Source organism: Leptonychotes weddellii, chromosome 8 (genome assembly GCF_054177405.1).
Source record: "Leptonychotes weddellii isolate Sample4059 chromosome 8, ASM5417740v2, whole genome shotgun sequence".
In the NCBI taxonomy this organism is placed as follows: domain Eukaryota; kingdom Metazoa; phylum Chordata; class Mammalia; order Carnivora; family Phocidae; genus Leptonychotes; species Leptonychotes weddellii.
Window position 1 is genome coordinate 13,267,380 of NC_138376.1, and position 19,465 is coordinate 13,286,844.

The 19,465-nt window shown below is 44.1% G+C and overlaps 1 protein-coding gene and 1 long non-coding RNA gene across 5 annotated transcripts in view; both read left to right on the forward strand.

Annotated features, from left to right (window-relative positions):
- The window catches only part of NEDD9 (neural precursor cell expressed, developmentally down-regulated 9), a 201,637-nt gene that overhangs the window by 150,829 nt on the left and 31,343 nt on the right, over nt 1-19,465 (forward strand). For 2 of the 4 annotated variants that reach the window (XM_006738038.3, XM_081827679.1), the window contains exon 1: nt 8,388-8,576. The exons of the other annotated variants lie outside the window; for them this stretch is intronic. In XM_006738038.3, the coding sequence (XP_006738101.1) occupies nt 8,565-8,576 (12 nt within the window). In that variant the 5' untranslated portion in view covers nt 8,388-8,564. Of the gene's footprint in view, nt 1-8,387; nt 8,577-19,465 lie in introns of those variants that run through there. 4 annotated transcript variants of the gene reach the window in all.
- Nucleotides 8,583-17,646, forward strand: LOC145722945 (uncharacterized). Its single transcript, XR_014147518.1, has 2 exons — nt 8,583-13,463; nt 15,528-17,646. It is a non-coding gene; the product is annotated as an uncharacterized LOC145722945 (long non-coding RNA).

Sequence of the window (19,465 nt, forward strand, 5' to 3'; positions counted from 1 at the left end):
AGGCCTGGTGCCCTGGGACAAGGCCTGCTGGACACTCACTGGCCCCAGCTGGTGAGGGCAGCAAGGGACAGGAGGCTGGCTTCCTTGGAGGACTGGGTTAGCTGGCCCCTTTCAGGGTCAGCGGGGGGTGGGCAGGAATGCATCTCCAAATCCCTGAAGAAATGGTTTACCCTGTGCCTCCAGGAAAGTGGTCATCCAGTGTTCAAAACACCCACCCGGCCATGCTCCCTGATCTTTTCCCACCCCACTTCGCTTCCACCTCCGCCCCCCACCTCCACCTGGAGGTAGGCTGGATGCTGGATGCGGAAGGTGAATTTTAGTGGCCAGTGTGTCTGGAGGAACAGACTGGACACAGAACATCCGGCCCCATCCAGGCATGTTGGGCCCACAGTCCCTAAGCCTCTCTGTTTACTACACCTGGACAGGAGCATAAGTGGAGAGGGAACCACACATCATGTCACGTTATCATGTTCCATCATAGGTACAGATGCAAGGAGAGGACAGGAAGACGTCAGACTTAAGAGTATATAAAGAAAAAAAAAAAGAATATATAAAGGAAGAACAAAAGTGAGCAAGAAGGAAGCTTGGTGCATTTGTCCCCTCTTACCGGATACACATCACATAGCAATGTCCTTGTGTCCAGCAGTGCCTTCCGGAAAAACAGGCCATCCTCCGCCTAGGCATGGGATTTCTGTCAACATGGTCGTGGCAGATCACCTTGACCTTTGTAAGGATCCACAGTCTGCCGTTTCTAGCAGCAGAAGAGACTTCCATGACAGTTTTGAATAACAAATAGTTTATTTGGACAAACTGAAGCATGCAATAACAGAATACCTCATGGCTAGAGAGAGCAGGAGAGAGCAGGAGAGAGCCTTGCCAGGCAGCCTGCACAATTTTACCAATAAAGTCCTTTTGTCCCACTGAACGTCATTCCTGTGCCCAACTGGATACATCTAAAGAGTGGAAATGTAAACAAACCTTCGCACATTCGTCTTGCTCACAATTTCACCCCTAAATTAACTCCCCAAATCCTTCACAGGAAGAAAATACTACATGCTAAAATGGAACCTCATCATTGCTTATCATATTTTACTAAAGTTGAGCAAGTTTACTTGACATATAATTTAATCTGTTTTGTTTTTTATTCTTTGTGTGTGGGGGGAAGGTAGTAATTAAGGATTCCAGAGTTATAATAACACTATGATGGATGTATATGTAAAACATCAAAAACTTCACAACTACAGTTTTTCAAAAATCAAGTCCAGGTATTGCCCATAATTACCAAGGGCAATTTACATGAGTCTATGTAGGTTTTTAGTAGCATGTTGGTGACACAGGATTGCATATATTCTTTCATGGTTTATCAAGGACGGATAGGGATCTAAGGCACACCATTTTAGCACTTCACCCTTCGGAAAATTAAAAGCCACCTCAAAGAATCTGTGACAGATGGCAGTGGGAAATGGGGTAGGGGAAAGAGGATGGTAGATTTTTAAAAGGAAGTTCACAAAGACACACTTATAAACTTGGCTCAGTAAAACGGGGCAATGAGACCTTGTAAAGTCGTCACAGTGTGGGAATCCACCATGTCATGCAGTAAAGAGAACTCTAGAAGAATCTTTTTTTTTTTTAAAGATTTTATTTATTTGACAGAGAGATAGACAGAAGAGCACAAGCAGAGGGAGAGGGAGAAGCAGGCTCTGCACTGAGCAGGGAACCCGATGCGGGACTCGATCCCAGGACCCTGAGATCATGACCTGAGCTGAAGGCAGACGCTTAACCATCTGAGCCACCCAGGCACCCCAAAGAATCATTTCTATTCTCTGTTGTTTAGAGCCCCACCCCTCTCCGGTGGCTTGTCACTGAGTGAGAATAAGAAGTAAGTCAGAGGGCGCCAAATCAGAAGTAATTTTGGGATCGTGAGTCAACAAGCCTTTTTAATAACCAACACCCTCCATCTGCAGAAACAAATATTATAAGACAATGTTTTTAACAACTCTTTCAGAAAATAGAGTTTATCCTTCAGACACTATTGTTAAAAGGGGGGGTGGGTAGGAAGAAAAACTTTAAAAATAATAATAATAAAATAATTGTTAAGGGAGGGGGTGGGTGGGAAAAGTTAGGATTGGGCAGCCTTAGTGAGTCTCTTTCACCAAAATAGTAGTGGTGAGAAAGTGAATGAACACTCCATTCCCCAGCACAGGAAGAAACAGGTGTTAGAGACTGTATCTAGAGCATCTCTTTAGTAACAGACTTTCATTCATTCTAAGAGCTTGACCAGCTCAACAGATTAAAAAAGGGGGGAGCTATTGCCTAGAGTGAGAGGTGTTCTTTCTTTTACCGGCTGAAAAGTGACTTATTTTTTCCACGTTGGCGTCAGCAAAGGCTGGGAGCGTGGACAAGACACAGGGCTTTGGGAAGACATACCACGAGACTCAGTTGCCTGCATAAATCCCCTTCCCCAAGTTGCTTGAAATCTCACTGCGGAGAAGAAGATCTTCCTCCCAGGAGAAACAGTAAAGACAACACCTAAGCACTAAATGACAAGCTGTGTACACAATCACCTGGGGGATATTTTTTAAAATGTATAGATTCCAAGTCCCCTCCCCAGGCCCACAGAGCATTCATAATTGCTTTTAAGGGGGGTCAGCTTTGGGAAGCACCGACCCAGGGCAGAGGTAGGGAGAGACAGGGGGTGGGGAAGAGATCAGCAATGGAAAGGAAAGGTCTCATGAAGGAGACAGGGTGCAAGCAGGGGGAAAGATGGGACCTAAAGAGGCACAATGATTAAGGGGGACAGTCTAGACAAGCAGGGCTTGAAAGCACGGATGAGGTGTGTCACAACTTGACAATTTGCTCTTCAGTTGGGTTTAGTCCCACTTGGGTGGAGAAGCTACCTCATTGAACTGACTGACAAGTGGGGAGCTCAGATAATGAAGACTTCCAGGGGATGCTGGGAGACAGTAGGCACAGCGGTGAGGACCCACAGACTCAGGAGCCAGAGCGCCTGCCTTCCAACACCAGACCCACACTCATCCACCTGTAACTTTGTGCAAGCTGTGTGACCTCTCTGGGTCTCCAATTTTGTTACATGTAAGATTAGGGTTGTCATATCAGATAAATATTCAATGAAATCACGTTTGTGATATGTAACACTAGGGCCTGGCAGCCAGGAGGGTTTCGATCAAGGCTGAGTATGCCAGAGGTCAGTTGGAAAACTCTTGGTGGCTCGTCTCTGTTTGGGGAGATTTCTGGAGATTTACAGAATGGAAAAATTGCTGCCTCGCATTATTTTGTGAAATAACTTTGGTTTTTGTAGATTTTGTTTTTCAAACTAGAAATCATAACACATGGCCGTAGAAGGGGTATTTCTAGATCGTTTCCCTGTGGATGTGGAAGAATCTATCCTTGAGTCTGAACTCAGAGATACATCTATCTTGCACTATTCTAGAGCATGGGTCAGCAAATGTTTCCGTGGAGGGCCAAATAATACATTTTGGGGGGAGGGGGTTTGCAGCCATTACCTCTTCAAGTTACAACCACCCAAGCCTGCCATTATAGCTCAAAAGGCACCCTGTAAAGGAAGGGGTGCCTGTGTTCTAATAAAACTTTATTTATAGACACTGAAATGTGAATTTCACATAATTTTCACAACTCATGGAATATTCTTCTTTTTCTTTTTTTCCAATCATATAAAAAATGTAAAAGCTATTCTTAGCTCATGGATCACACAAAAACAGGAAGCCTACAAGCTGGAGTTTTCAGACCAAACCATGTCCAAGAGCCAGAACTGGCAACAGGCCTTGAGTAGGTTCTGAAACGTTGCATCTTAGCTTCGCTTCTTATTAATGTAAACCACGCCTTCAAACTCAAGTTTTCTCCATTCCTTTCCTGAGCGTCACACAGAACTCTCAGAAAATAGACATTCTTTGAAGTTACTGCTGTCCTCTTATTCATCCATTCATTCAGCAAGTATTTAAGCCCCTATGAGGCATGAGCCTGCGCGGGACACAGAGATGAACAGGATACCATCCTGGAGCTCTGGAGCTCACCTTGAAGCTGGGGCCACAGAGATCAACCAATATTATGGTACAATGTGGAAAAGCCTTACAATAGGGCCGTGTTCGAAATACAATGGGGGCATAGTGAAGGGAGGGACGAATTAGTTCTGAAAGGAGGAGGTGGGCAGAGTGGGGGTTGTTGACGAGGAAGTACAAAAGGGCTAGTGTTGGGGCTCGGCTTGATAGCAGACGTGTGAAGGGAGGACGCACTAGGCAGAAGGACCCATCTGTGCGGAGTCAGGACAGTACAAGTGTGTCTTAGAATTGGTGAGTCCCACCAGTTTGGCTGGAGGGTGGGATGTGGGGTGGGGGGATGGGAGGGGATGAGGCCAGAAAGGAAGGGGGGGCTCTAATTATAGTCCGTGCCAAAGTCTGCAGATTTTGTTTTTAAAGGCACTGAAGTATCCCTAGAGGTTTTTTAATCCCAGTAGCAATGTGCTCTGAACTCTAGAAATTAAACAGGTAGCGATGTGGAAGATAGCTTCCAGCAGGGAGAGACTGCAGGCGGGGAAATGACAAAGGAAGGACTGGAATAGATCAGACAAGAGAGACAGAATGGACCTGAAACAGTGATTGCTGTTATGAGTCAACCTGGTGGCACCCCGTGCGAGCACCCGGCCCTCGGAGCAGCTTCATCCTCTTCAGAGGGGCTGCTCTAGTTCCTGAGCTCACTTTCTGCCCTTGCATGTTCTGACCTGGCCCTTCGCTCTTAGCAGCCACATGGGTTCTTCCCAAGTTGTGCGTAGGAGAATCTCTTCCCTCTGGCATCCTCTTGATTTCTTGCTGTATCCACGCCCGTGTCCAGCAGCAGCTGGAAAATCATTTGGACGTTGTCCGGTGCCATATCCCTTGCTCCTGTCTGTATCAGCATCAGGTGAGATAGAGCCCCTGGCCACCAGCAGGCAGGTGGCAGACTGAGGGGCCGGCAGGGTGTAGGTGAGCATAGGGTAGGGCCCGAGCCCCAGCGTCCTGGCCCATTTTAGGAGGCTACCCGCGGGAGTAGGAGGGTGGCCCCATAGATCGGTCGACAGTGTTTATATAGCATAGTTTAAACAGTATTTTTGCATCCAAAAATCCCAGGTAATAGAAGGGGTTGGGGCTGTTTTTTGATTCAGTGAGAGAATTTGTGTTTCCCCAAAGGGGGAAGGAAAAAACATACTAAGTGCCTAAATACTAATATACTTAACACTAAATATGAATACAGTAACAACTAGCTGCATTATGTAAACTGCGTTAAGACCAGAGCTCAATATTTTAACCAAGGGCCTGCTACCCTTGAGTGTTTACACAAAGGGTAAAAACACAGAGAAACAGATCACATCATTCTCTGCTCAGATCACTCCGGTGACTTCCTCTGGAGCTCCGGAGGAAATCCAACTGCCACCACCGACCTGTCTCGGTCTCCTCCACCCGAACCCCAGGTGCCCGACTCCAGGTACACGGGGCTTATATGCTGTTCTTAAACACACCAAGCTCAGGCGCTTTCCTCTGCCCAGATCTTTGAGTGGATCCCTCATGCCATTCAGATTTCTGCTTCAATATTACCTCCCTAGAAGGGCTTACCTGACCACTCTCTAAAAGAAGACATCCCCCCCCCACCCTCATCTGTTTTCCTCTAGCAATTTTCCCTGCTTAATTTTTCTTCATGGCATTTATCACTCCAAAACTGTATTACATACATATTCATTGACTTATTGTCCCCCACTCCCAGGAGACTGTAAGCACCGAGGGTGGGGACTTTGTCTGTCTGGGTTGCTCCTGTACCTTCCCCACCTGGAACAGTACCTGGGAGGTGCTCAATCAATATCTGTTAAATTAGAAAGCTGTCTTCCACCTTTTTCTGAATGCTTATCACACTTAAAATATTGACAGCGGTCTAACAGTCATAACAGTCATAATGAATACAATTAAATAAATATTTATATATTTATATATCATAATAGTGTTATATAATATAGTAATGATATATGATGAATTTAAGATGAAATAATTAATAACAAAATATTAATAAGCAAACATTAATTAAGATAGTACTGGGTATGCACATGATCTATTTTTTTCTAAAGATTTTATTTATTTATTTGTCAGAGAGACAGAGAGAGAGAGCACAAGTAGGGGCAGAGGGAGAAGCAGGCTCCCCGCTGAGCAAGGAGCCTGATGCGGGACTCGATCCCAGGACCCTGCAATCATGACCTGAGCCAAAGGCAGCCGCTTAACCCACTGAACCACCCAGCTGCCCCTATGCATATTATCTCATTCAATACTCATTATAACTCCAGCAAGTAGGTAGTATTATTTTCCCTAATTTATACCTCAGGGCACCAAAATCAAGAAATTAAGAAAATTTGTTGAGATTCTAACAGAGTTTACCTGACTCCAAGGTAACTAATGCTGACCCAAACTGCCCTGAAATGAACTGCAGGTAGATTTGAGGTGTCTTACCCAACAGGAGAGAAACAGGAAAGCAAGAAGGCCACTTAGCATGAATTAAACTTTCTGGCGAGAAGGAAATGACAAAAAGCCCTAGCAAATGCTTTGGGAAACCATTTGAAAGCATTGAAATGGAGTGAGATAGTTTTCACCTACTCAATGGTACTCATCAAACTAAACAGAAGGCGGATTCAGCTTCACTGCTTAGGAAGCCAAAGGAATGTTATCTAGATCTTCTGGAGGCCACAAGACTCATCTTACAGATGAGAAGGTCTTTGACTGATCCAGGCAGACACCAAAAACACAATTTCCTGCAAACTAATGACTCGCCCAGGAGACTGTGGGACTGTTAGGAAGAGCCTTTGCAATGCAATATGCTGCATGCTTTATCTATGTTCAGAAAGACCTTGCAAAATCACTCAGGCTCATTTTCACGCCAAGGCTAAATGAGGAAAAGCAAAGTCCAAGCTGAGGCCCGAACGGGTGTGTCAACCTCATTATGACCTCTAGTAAGGGGGGGATGGGGGTGGGGGGCTGGTCACGTCCAGGGAATCAGTGCCATATTAAACTGTGATCTAAGCTATGAGCCCTGTATCTGGAAACCACTTTTGCAGGACAGCTGCGCTCCTGTTCTTTTTGTTTGGATCATAAAAGTAGAATTTTAATCCACTGGGAATTTGTGGGGGAGGGGAATCAAACTGATTCTGATCCAACTAGGTCAGGAAAAAAATAAGAGCCGATTTTTTCCATCCAAGTCGTGTAGTCTGGTTGGAGCCCATCCCACTCAGGGACAGTTATTGTCTACAATCACCGAGTCTCAACCCTGAGACCCAGTGAAAAGGAATTTTCCCCTCTATCAGCTCTAGCCTTCCGAAGAGTCGCTAAAGGTGACTGTTTCTGTCTTCTCCTGGGTGATCTCTTTCTCTATAGAAATCAGGAGGCTGAACCAAATGTTCTGTGCTTCACTGGACAGACTGGTCTTTCTTAACCAGGCTCATCAAACAGTGGGCATTTTTTGTTCGTCTGATAATAAGTGTTGCTGGGTTAATGGGTCATCTTCAGGAGAGAGGTCAGAAGGAAAACACTGCAGTGTTCAAAGCTGGAGCTAGAAATGCCAGCCATCAAAGGACACAGTACTCAGTGGACAGCGATGATGTATAGGGCGTGCACTGGCCAGCCTCTTCGGAGAGGTCACATCTAACCTTTATCCTCAGCAAAGCCAGAGAAGATCGCCGAATGTGGCTGACAGCTCTCTGAGGCCCTGGTGAGAAGCTGGCCAGGGAAGCCCGGGTGCCTGTGATAGGGGAGTTCCTTTTCACTGAGAGAGAATTGTATTTTGTCTCCTCTGCAGACTGACGTTGCAAGTACTTTGAACATTGAAAAGAACAAAAAAAGCAAACAGCCACAAAAAAAGGGGAGGGGTGGGGAGGAGAGAAAGAGAGAGAGAGAGAGATCAGCAGGGGTAGTTAGTAAAAAGGGGCCCGGAGACAGAAAACCTTTTGTTCCCCGAATTCGTTTCATGTAGAGATTGGGAGGTGAATGGCTTTGAAATGAAATGGGTCTATGAAGGAGTTGCTAGGTCACAGGAAGCACGACTGTCAGACTGCTCTGCGAATTCAATTTCTTTAAAACTTAGGTTAATCTGAAAAAGAATCTCCTTTTCCCGGGTTTTTTTTGGGGGGGGGGTTGGCGGATGGGGCGTAAAGTTCGAGAGGGTTCCCCACATCGTTCTATTTTCCACCCTTTCTGCTAATAGAAGAAGAAATGACCACATTACAAGTTCTTTGTCAGTTTTGCGAAGTTAAGAGGTGGGCGGGGCCCCGCGCTACCTTGGTCCGCCAGCCAATGGCGGGCGGTATGCAAATGTAGTCGGTGCTCGGCCAGCCTCAATCAAAACAGTGAGCTCAGAGGCTGTGCGTGAGGGAGTTCTGCGCGCTGCGACTGGCAAACCCGCCCAGGCCCGGACCGTTCTCACTTTCATTTAGCTCTGCACTCCATGGAGGGGCGGACTCGCCAGGGCTTGATGCAGTCTCACTAGTGTAGGAAAACGGCTCAACTCTCCCCGCCGCCGAGATGAAGTATAAGGTAAGCGGGTGCCTTTTCCTTAAGGTTTCCGCGTGTGCGTCCGTGTGTGTGTGTTGCCTACTGTGACAACTCCTCTCCAGGGACCCCTTCGGGGCCTGGGAGAGATGGGTCTCAGTCACCGAGGTTGGCATACGGCAGGCAGAGACCCAGTCTCTGAGACCCACTCCGGGAGTTCACAGCACACCCTGGTCCATCTCCCCTGAAAGTTTTGGGAATTCGTCTTAGAGCCGCTGCGGGAGCCCTGGAATTCGGTGGGTGTCTAACTTGAAGAGGAGTTCAAGTCTCCGCGAGGCTCCCCCCAGGCCTGGCCTCCACTGTACCCGAGCTGTAATGAGAGAGGAATCAGAATTGCTGAGTCTCTCAGACTGGCTCTCAAAGCAGTTTTCAGCCTTTGCTTTAAGCATTTGGTATGAGAAGCAGTTTGCCTTATGTACCTTGGGTGGGAGAAATTAAAAGCCCCAGGTACTGTTACACAGCGGATGGTGGAGAATTCTGACACCCTAAAATGATACTGGATGTAAGAACAGATGAGGATCTGCCGTTTCTTGAAAATACTTTTACTGGTGTTTGAATGGGCTGAGGGTCTGAAGTGTCCAGCCAGCTTATTGTCCCTGTAGCTTACAGAATGTCATGATACATTATTTTCCCATGCATTTTGCTCCATTGTTTTTGTGTATTCTTGGCAAAAGGATTATAACTTGCTCGGAATATCCCTATTTTATTTAAGGCACCCCCATCTAACCAGGCAAGCAGCTTCCAGAGACACTGCACTTCGAAGCACATTGCAGTGAATTGGGTGTGACTTCTAGAATAGACATGAGACCTAATGCTTTTAAACAAATGTGCTATTATTAAAATGACAGTTGGCAAGGTGGCTATGCTTTTGGATTGACAATTTGTATTACCTGTCTGACCTTCAAGTTTGTGCTAGCTGGGAGCTACTTTGCTTCCTTTCTGAATTATGTAGCTTCTGGCCCATCCTTTTTTAATGTGAGGTTGTAAATACTCGGTTCTGGCTAATAGCCACTGGTTAACCTCAGTGATAAATCTTTTATTCAAAAGCTATAAATCTCATTCAAAAGCTCTAAATCAAGATGCCAAAAGTCTTCATTATAATGCATGAGTTATGGTTGTCCTTGGAAAGGTTACATGTGTGAAGGCACATGTATCAGTTATCATTGTACTATTAGCTTTCCATTATTATTATTATTATTATTATTATTCCATTATTTCTTGTTCATACATTTATGACTGGAAAGTACAAGTGGCTGAAATCAACGCTGAATACCTCGATCTAGAAAGTGACAAAAGCGACAAAGTCACTTTTATTCAGTGACCTCATCGTGTTTCGTTTTACTCTTATGGAGAGAAAACATCATGGCAACTGACGAAATAAATTGTGATTGGCATTCATGGAAAAAACTCTTCTCTTTGCCGGGTCTTACCAGTGTTGAACACCCTGCCTGGTGTAAATATATGGTTGTGATTAGCTCATGTTATTAGCTTTTTTCACCAGAAAAAAACATTGATTTCTCTTATCGGCTAAATGCCAAATTGACACCTTGGGGTGACTATAAAATAAAGCAGTACCTGAAGAAATCTACTGTCCCTGTCTTATAAAGCCTGTCTTCTCTCTAGTAATGGACAACTCTATTTCAGGAGACGATTTTGTCATTTTAAGTCGAGGAGATGACGCAAAGGTAGAGGGATGATAAATAGTATTAAGAGTTACCGTGATAATACAGGATTGTCATATTTAACCCTTCCAAAAACTCTATGAGGTGGGTGCTATTTCCAAATGTGGAAATTGTGGCACAGAAAGGCTAAGTGATTTATCCAAAGCCACACAGCTTTAAAAGTCGCGGAGCTGTTAATTGAACCAAAGCGATCTGGCTCCAAAACTTGTGAGTTTAAACCACTATTAAAGAAAGAATCATCTGTGACCTCCCTGAAACGTCCTGTGTGACTGTTTTTGTCCCCCAGGGAGTTTAAGACTATTTCATCTCCAGTATTCCTGCAGGATAGATTTTTTTTTTTTTTTTTTTTTTTAGCTATAACTCGACAAAGCAAAGTATAACGCACCTTTGGCAGTTATTTGTTTAATCTGAGCCACTTCGGTAGTAAAACCAGATTATTATTCGATTGCAAAATCCTGGAATCAGGAATTATCTTTGAAACCCTGTGTCGCTCTACACGCTATAAATGTAGCACAGTCAGACTTCTGTTCACTGTAGAGATTTATAATTCAGCCACTATAAGTTTTTGTTTTTTTTTTTTTTTTAACTAGATTATCTGGTTTGGCTACTTCAGGAATCATAACTAGAGGGCAACCAAACCCCCACTCATTCTGCACTTTTCCGCAGCCTCAGGCCGGCGGGGCTCTGTATTTAGAATAATCTTGAGAACTGTGGAATGTAAGCTATTACTGGTGAACACATCGGTTCTGGTTAGCACACATCTAGCTAGCTTGCTTCCATTTTATGGTTCTTGGTGGTGGCGGTGGTGTTCATGGGGAGGCTGCAGTTTCATATGGACTTTAGGGGCCATCTGTCTTAAAAGGCTTCACTGTGCGGTTCTGTGATAGTAGACTGTAAATCGCAGGGCCTGCGTTTGTTGAGAGCTGTCCACAAGCTCTTCTGAATATGCAAAGCATGTCCTGAAACGGGGGGAGGGCACGGTGCCTCGGTGGTGGTGGTGGCTCGTCCAGGGAAGGCTCCCCTTCTGAGGGTCTGGAAGCAGATCGTTTCTGCGTCCGCCAGGAGGGGGACTGAAGCATGCGTGCACAGCTGTGTTTGAGCGGACGCCCGAGACCCCGCCCACTTTGTGCAGGCCCAGGCCTGGTTAGAGCTCAGCCTGCACTGCCTGTCTGATCTCTAATAGCTGAGCAGCCTCTGTGACTGCCAAATTTCGGAACCCTGGGTGCCTACCCTAAAATTCTAAATTATGTTATCTAGTCTACCATTCCACAATTTTTTTTTTTCCACTGAAGTATGGTCGACAACAAATTCACTCTTCAACGTTTTGAGCCAAGAAAAAGTACAGGTGGAGCTTATAATAGAAATGAGAAAACTGGATTCTGGAACGCAGATCGCTGTGTTCTGGTTGGCTGTGGGCAAACAACGTGTGTACTGTGGAACGCTTTTGAGGGGGACTTTGAAACTCCTTTTATTTTCTAGAGTTACATTGAGAAAAAATGATCGAGGGTCTTCAGGCGACACGGTCGTTTATGACTTCGATAATTCCCCGCTCTTTCCTTGCTCTGACATTTCGGCTTTGAATTATGTATTCTCTTGTCAGTGATTCGTTGCGCTCCATCCGAACGAGAGACTCCGGTCCCCCACGCTCCTTTTTAAATCTTAGTTGAGATCTAGGAATTTTAAAGGCACCGAAAGATGTTTCACAAGTAACTGAATTGTTTATGGATGGATGTGTTTATTGAGCAAACCCACTGTGAGAGCTACAGGACTTACCCACGTAGAGATGAAAGTCTTTGGAGAGCTGGAGGTACTCTGACGATACCAAATTTAGCAAGCTGCGCAGTGCGGGACATACCAAGGATTCCTTTAGCATCCTTTCCTTACTGTAATATACATCACTTCTTTTCTCAGAATCATCAGTGGCTTCCGGTCTGCTGCTCCTACCCCTCCCCCCCCACACCCCCAGACTTCTAAAAAACCTCCTCTCCACTTTTTCCCCTTTGCAAATTCCCTCCCCCTTGTGTGCCCTTATGACCTTATCGTCTCTCATTTTTTCATTCAAGCAGTCCTTATGCGGCTCTGCTAGCAGACTTGCGTGCAGCTCACCTCCTCCACCCACGTAGACACGGTGCCCTTACAACCCACCCCGTACCCACTACCTCTCTCCTCTCTTTTGACACTGCTGTGGGAAAGCTTGGTCTCTTGCTGCTCCCGTTCACTGGCCCCCATCTCTCTGTCTCTGTGTCTACCCTACTGGGTTATCCTGTCACCTCCCACCGGCCAGGTCTCCTCATCCATCCACTCTATAAAACCATCAAAAGCCTACATGTTTGTCTCCTCGACTGACCTGTAATCCCTACAACAGGCTTTATGTTTTCCATTTCTGTCCTACTCTGTTAGCACTCCCTTACTTATTAACCCCTTCCAAGGAGTCACTATGGAAAGGATACCTGTAACTGCCATTGGGTACCCCGGGAGGCCGTCCAGTTTGAAGGAAGCCCCACTGAAAATGAGAGCCCCCACCCCTTATTTGGGGGTAGAGGCAGATTGTTAGACAAGTCCTTGAAGAAAAAGTGTGATCTAGGATCTGTTACAGCCTGGAGGGGGCACGGCCTTGATCTTACATGTTCTTGTGGATAGAGTAGCGGCTTTGGAGAAAGGCATTTCTGTTTCTTGTGACTTACGGCTCGACAGCTTCAGGCAAGGCAAGCTCTCTGAGCCTCAATTTTCTTATCTGTAAAATAGGGATAATACCTGTGTCAGACTATTGTTCTAAGGATGGATGTAAAGAACCACGGCTTTACCACGGCTCCTGGCATATAGTAAAATAGACAATGCTAGTCAGCCTTGGCTCTCTGCGTTGATAGGTGTTGAGAGGATAGTATGGATCAAGACTTGGTGACAGGATTCTGTCAAAATCCCAGTTAACCAGTTAAAGATGGTTGAGTATTGTTTAGTGTGCCATGGGCCTGGATGTGTAGTGTGGAAATACAGATGCCAGACAATAGGGGTTTACCAGCACACTGATGTGCCCCTTTGCTAATATATGAATGACTTAGGATCTCCATCATTATTAACAAGATTTGATATATCTAAAACTACAGGACCTTGCTTGTAGTCAACACTCAACGGATACTGAATTGAATGTTGAAGGACGTAAAATACTTTCATAAATAGCTATCAAAAAGCGGTAGGTGTTTTGTTTGGTTTGGTTTTTTGCCACTAAAAAGAGTCTTAGTGCTGTATGGCATAGTGGAAAGGACCTGGGTTTTGTTGCAAATCCCACTTTTGCTACTTCAGGCCTCTGTGTCCTCATTTATAAAAAGGGAGTAATAATACTGATCTTATCAGATAGTGGCAAGGATATACTATATGAAAATCATCTATTTTTAGCACATAGGCATATAAAAATGGCAGCTATTATAGGATGCATTATAAGACATATATAATATATAGATATAGAAGCATTATACAGATAAAAATTTAAGAGGAAGCATTTGCTAGAATCACTTATCCATAACAAATATATTAGTGAGGACAAGAGAAAGTTATCAATGTACAAAATTGAAGGTAAAATGCGAAGGAGGTGATTTGGGGGGTATGGAAGCTCAGGGGAAACTATATATTATCCTACTGCAGGAGATGTAAAGTAAGAGGTCTTGGTGATCTATCTTTAGATCGTTTTAGGGTTAGAAAGAAACCTAAACAAATTGGTTTGAGATGCCAGCCACTGGGCCCATGGCATTACTCTGCAGTAACATATAGATTTAATTACCAAGCTTCGTTGCCAAGATAAACAAGAAGGACCACTGGGAAGAAATGCTGTATTTCCAACTTAAAGTGCAGAGAATAGCTGCTGGTCTCCTAGGTGATGGATGATTGCAAAGAATGTGGGCATGGAAGGGGACATCCCCCCCCCCAAAAAAACCCTGTCCATACTCCATCAATGGCACCCCCTCCATCTTATTTACTTAGAGCATTCCAGTCATCTCCCTGTGGTCATTCGTACTGGTTAATGAGGACGATGCACGCCTGGGGAACATTACAGCTTGGCTGCAAAAGTCTGTTTTCCTGAAGAATCTTCATTTTAAGAGAAATGGCCTTGGTGGTGATCCCTGCCACCGTCCCCTGGAAAGAGTGATTCTTTGAGAAGGTAGTTTTTAGTTGACAATGAGATCTAGGTGAATTGAGGCATATACTTCGAGGAAGATGGAACAGGCACCCCATAAAACATGCATGAGTTCTGACAGTCATGTTTTCATGCCTGGAGTGGGGCTGGGGCAGCTGATCATGGAGATATTAACTTGCCAGTCAAGTGCTCTCAAATACATATGCCTGGGCCCCATCATGGACTACTAAATACCAGTTTATTCTTTAAAAAGAGCTAGTCTTTTTCCCCCCAACCTCCTCCCCAACCATTAATGGTGCTAAATGGTGTTTAGGTGGTTCAGGAACCTTATTCCAAGGCTGGGCCCATCACTTTGGAGGTGTCTTATCTCTTTGTAAATCATGGTGTATATGTTGCAAATGAGAATTCCTCCTTATATTTCTAATATGTCAAGGTAATAGAAACGTTACCAGAAATGTTTCTTAGTGGAATGTTGATACTTACGATTACCAGAAATAAAGATTAAGCAACCATGACTACGTAAAGGTGCAAGCATTGCACAAAAATGTCTGATAGGATCTTTGGAGTTGAAATTTAATTCCTTCTTTACTCTTTGTGTGTATGTGTAGGTGTGTGTGTTTGAGTGTGTTTCGGGGGGAATTATTTGGGAAGCTCGATAGAAAGTTGCAGCAACCAAAAAGTATATAAGGTTAAGATTTAAACCAGATCTTTCCTATTTATTAAACCAATATGTATTTAGACAAAATGATGTGCCCTTAATATTTTTTCTTATTTTTTTTTTTTAGTTATGTGGAAACCTTATGCTCCTCTATGAATTAGCCTTAATCTCATTGATTTGTAGTAGTCAGTTCGTTATTGTTAACTTAGCACCTCACTCCCACAGGGGATGTGGCTAATGGACTCATGTAGGCTTCTCTGTCACCCGGCCCTGTGCTCTCCTAAAAGAATGAGCTAGAATTCACCCCACCCCCAATAACCCTAACAAGCAAAACCAGCCCACCAGGAAGCTAGTAAAGTAGACTTCTAGATGCTCCAGGCTTCTCGGTGTTGAGTCTTTAGTGTCTATCAGGACATGTCAGTAATCTGTCGATGAATTCTTCTGTTTGTTTGTTTTTTGGTTACCAGACACTTGTGGTGTGAGTCCGAGTTTGGCAGGAAGTGGGTTAGTGGACCTGCAGTATTGCAGGCATTGGCATAAGCAAAATTTTGAAGACCTATTTTCCTGGAATGCTCCTCTGGGATAGAACTTCATGTTATTCTCCGATTCTCCAGCCTCCTCCACTTGGAGCTAAGTGTGTTGAGCGTACCTTTGGATGGGGGAAGGGAAGGGAGCAATAAGAATACAGTGAGCTCAACAGCATTCTTTCTCTTAACCCCATTCCCTGGGAAGCCAAGACTTCTTGATGATCTCACAGAGGCCCAGATGGCCTTAAAATATATCTCATTTCCTTATAAAGATCATCTTGTCAATTGGAGAACATGTCCATTGACTGAATCAAACACTCTCATCAATACCTATCCTTTCTTTCTCCCAAATCCTAAATTCCACCAAGGCAGACCCATTAGAAAGATACATACTTGCATGCCTATCTTTTATTTTTAGCTTAAAATATATATAACTTCTGTGGATATGCATCCACGTTTCACAACCCAACGATGGGACATACGGTCTGACAATGGGAAAACACTTGAAACTGGGACTGTCTTGGAAAGTTCGGGAGCACACGGCCACCCTAGACAGTCAACGTGAATTGATCCAAAGATCAGCTGCTGAAGGCCTCATCCCTTTTCCCTTATGTCAGCCTTTTGACAGGAAATTATCTAAGAGGTGCTCTTGTTTTAAGTGAATTCAGGTGAATTTTTCACATAGAGTCATCAATACACTTTACTGGTAAATAATTAGTTGGTTCTTTTCTTTTCCCTTGCAGAAATAGGCATCTCTAGAAATGAAGGAAAGGCCCTTTTTGAAATATGGACCTGTGCAGAGAACACCTGAGAGCCAGAAGCAGTGAGGGAGGTTGTTATTTCAATTGTTCTTGCTTTTGACCCAGCGGGGCGGCTCTGCACCTCATGGCCTGCAGCGGCTGCATCAAGCCTCCTGCCTCCCTTATTAAGATCTTAATTACAGACGCAGCTTACTTCATTGCTGCAGGGAAAGAATTTAGTTTCTCTGAACTGTGTCTGTTTTTTGGTGTGGCAGGTGTAATCACGATGAGATCATTTCTGGTTTGTTTTCTTTTCCTGGAGGAATTTTTTTTTCCAAGGGGGAGGAATACAGTTCTTAAGGCACAATTTCATGAGCTCATAATAGTGCAGTAATAATAACTGTGCTTTGATTTTATAGAGACCCTTTCTTCTGAAGAAATCAGAGTGTTCCGCATATATAATTTCATGATTTCTCATAATATTAGAAAGAACGTGTGATTTCTTGGCCATTACTCTTACAGTCTGAGGACTGAGATTAGATCCTGTTAATTCAGTGAGTGTCCATTCCTCTATGCAGGGTTCTCCACTCAGAGCTGCTAACTTTTAGAGCTCGATCATTTTTTGTGATGGGAGACTGTCCTGTGCATTGCAGGATGTCCTCTACCCACTGGCCACCAGCAACACACACGCATGGTGACAACTAAAAATGTCTCCAAACATCACCAAATCCCCAAATCCCCCCTAGTTAAGAATCACTGGTCTCATCTCCCCTACTTCTTTCTGCTTAAAAAAAAAATTGCCTTACTGGTTCTATGTGACAGAAGCACAAAAATACAAGCACAGAACCATTCGCTATAGTTGTACCATCACTGAGGTTGAGCTTCATGTCACAGGTCCTCAGCAAGTGGAAACTTCCTCTTACATACGTGGCCCTGGTGTGTTCAAGTGAATACCACAAAATACTAAGAAGCATGAGGTCTCACTCAGACCACATGTAAAACCATCAGACTGTCTCTAAGGCAACCTTAGTTCTCGGAAGCCTTCCTCTGTCGTGTGTGTGTGTGTGTGTGTGTGTACACATACATGTGTGTGCATGCGTAATGGATATATACAATTTTATATTGATGTATATAAAATAATGGGACACGCATTTAGAACAGAACCTTGAAGAAAGCCATTTTATTCTTATAAACTGGTATATAATACATACATGTAGGAGCTTGACTATATACCTAGCTGCTGAACCATTTCATTTAGAGGTGTTCTTCCATTCCATGTGCTCTTGCCATATTTTCTCCCTCTTCTAGCTGAGAAGTGACAGCACCTGAAGGTTCTTCCTTGAGACGTCTCTGCAGGTGCAAGGCTGACAGTCTATGGTTGTAGACACCCTTTCAGCCATGTATACTGGTCCATTTTTAAAAACTCTTTGAGGACCTCGCAAGTGAAGTGGGATAATAGCAATCAGGCAGTGAACCTAGGTAAGGGGACATCTCAAAGAGTTGCAGGGGGGCATCCAAGGTATGTCGACTGGGCCTGGCTGGGAGGCAGGCCAGGGTTGCTAGTGTGTGTACTGGTGTTGGTGGATTTAGATATTACTTCAGACCCTGAGAGCTGCATACCTTGGTGTAGGAAGATAAGATACGTGGGAATGGAAAAAATAAGATCTTTCCCTTCTTTCAAATACTTGATTAGATGTTGTAACTTTCGTGCTTTGCCTTTTGAGAAATGATACTGGTTTTTGGAAATAAACCATAATATAGTGGACTGGCGTCTCCTACTCCTTTATAACTTAATTCTCATTTCACTTCCCCAAGTACCTGGAGATTGGAGGGATTTGTCTAGACAGGCAGATAGATGTGGTCCAGTGCCAACACTGTAATGTTGGCTGAAATCCAGCTGGTTGTTTTATTGTTAATAAAAACCTATCTTTTGGGTGAGTGGGTGTCAGGCCTTCATCATTATATGGCGCCCGTCAGATTTATCTAGGGACAGAACCCTGAAAAGATTTTGTGCCTGCCCCATGTTTTTGATCCTTTGCCAATATACTATACTTAAATCTCTCAAAACCAGGCAACCTGGGACAAATGCTTATAAATTCCAAGGCTTAATAACAACAGTACTAAATTCTAAGATGGAGAGGTTCTCAGGAAGCACATCCTGGTCCAGTGGAAAAAATCCTAGATTAAGAGGGGAACCAGATGCTAGTTCTGGCTCTGCTGCTAATCTAATAGATGACTCTCTGGGCTGTAAAACAAGATCGGGTTTGAATGATCTCTAGAATCCCTTCTTGGCCTAAAATTCTAGCCTAATTGGTTCTGGTCAAGCTATGGGTGACTTTTGGTTCTAACACATAGAAACCACAGTGTCCTTCCACCTTCTTTAAGACCCTCAGGAGTTGCTTAAAAAAAGTCTCAAAGACCATAGAGGAATGGAAAACTGAGGTCCTGAAGACATGTGTATTGTTTCTGATCATCAGACTTGTGAGGAAATGCTACTTTCTCACTCTGGTCAGGATTCAAATTCATCCTCCACAACTGGCCAAGAAATAATAGAAGGTGACTATGAAGTCACACACACACACACACACACACACACACACACACACACACGCAGGCCTCCCTAACAACCCATTTGTAATTTTTTTTTTTAGATGAAACAAAGGATTTGCTCCAGGCTTTTGTTGGTTTCATGGTAAACAAATCCCATCATATGTTGTTTTTGTCCTGCATCAAGCTTCAATCAAGGGAGAATAGGTGGCATTGTGCAAAGAAGGAAGGAAAACCAGCATTTGAAGGAACACTTATTTAATCTCACATCTATACTGTCCATATGATGTGACCAAATCTGATCAGATGGAAAATTCTTTCTGAGGTCCACATATCAAAACTGGCCAAGAGCCTCAGATCTTCTCACCAACTCTCAAGAGGTAGTGTCACTTTGGTACATGAACCCCCAAAATAATGCAGGGTTCTAAATGATACCTCATCAAACAGGAATGGGCCAATAATGGAAGAGATGTTAAGATTCCCAAATATGGGTGCCTTGGGTCTTGACCACACACTGGATGCAGCCCCACAGTGGCCGTCAGGACTGCTGTGTGTCAAAGAGTACCTTTGGAAGACAAGTGTCTAATGCCA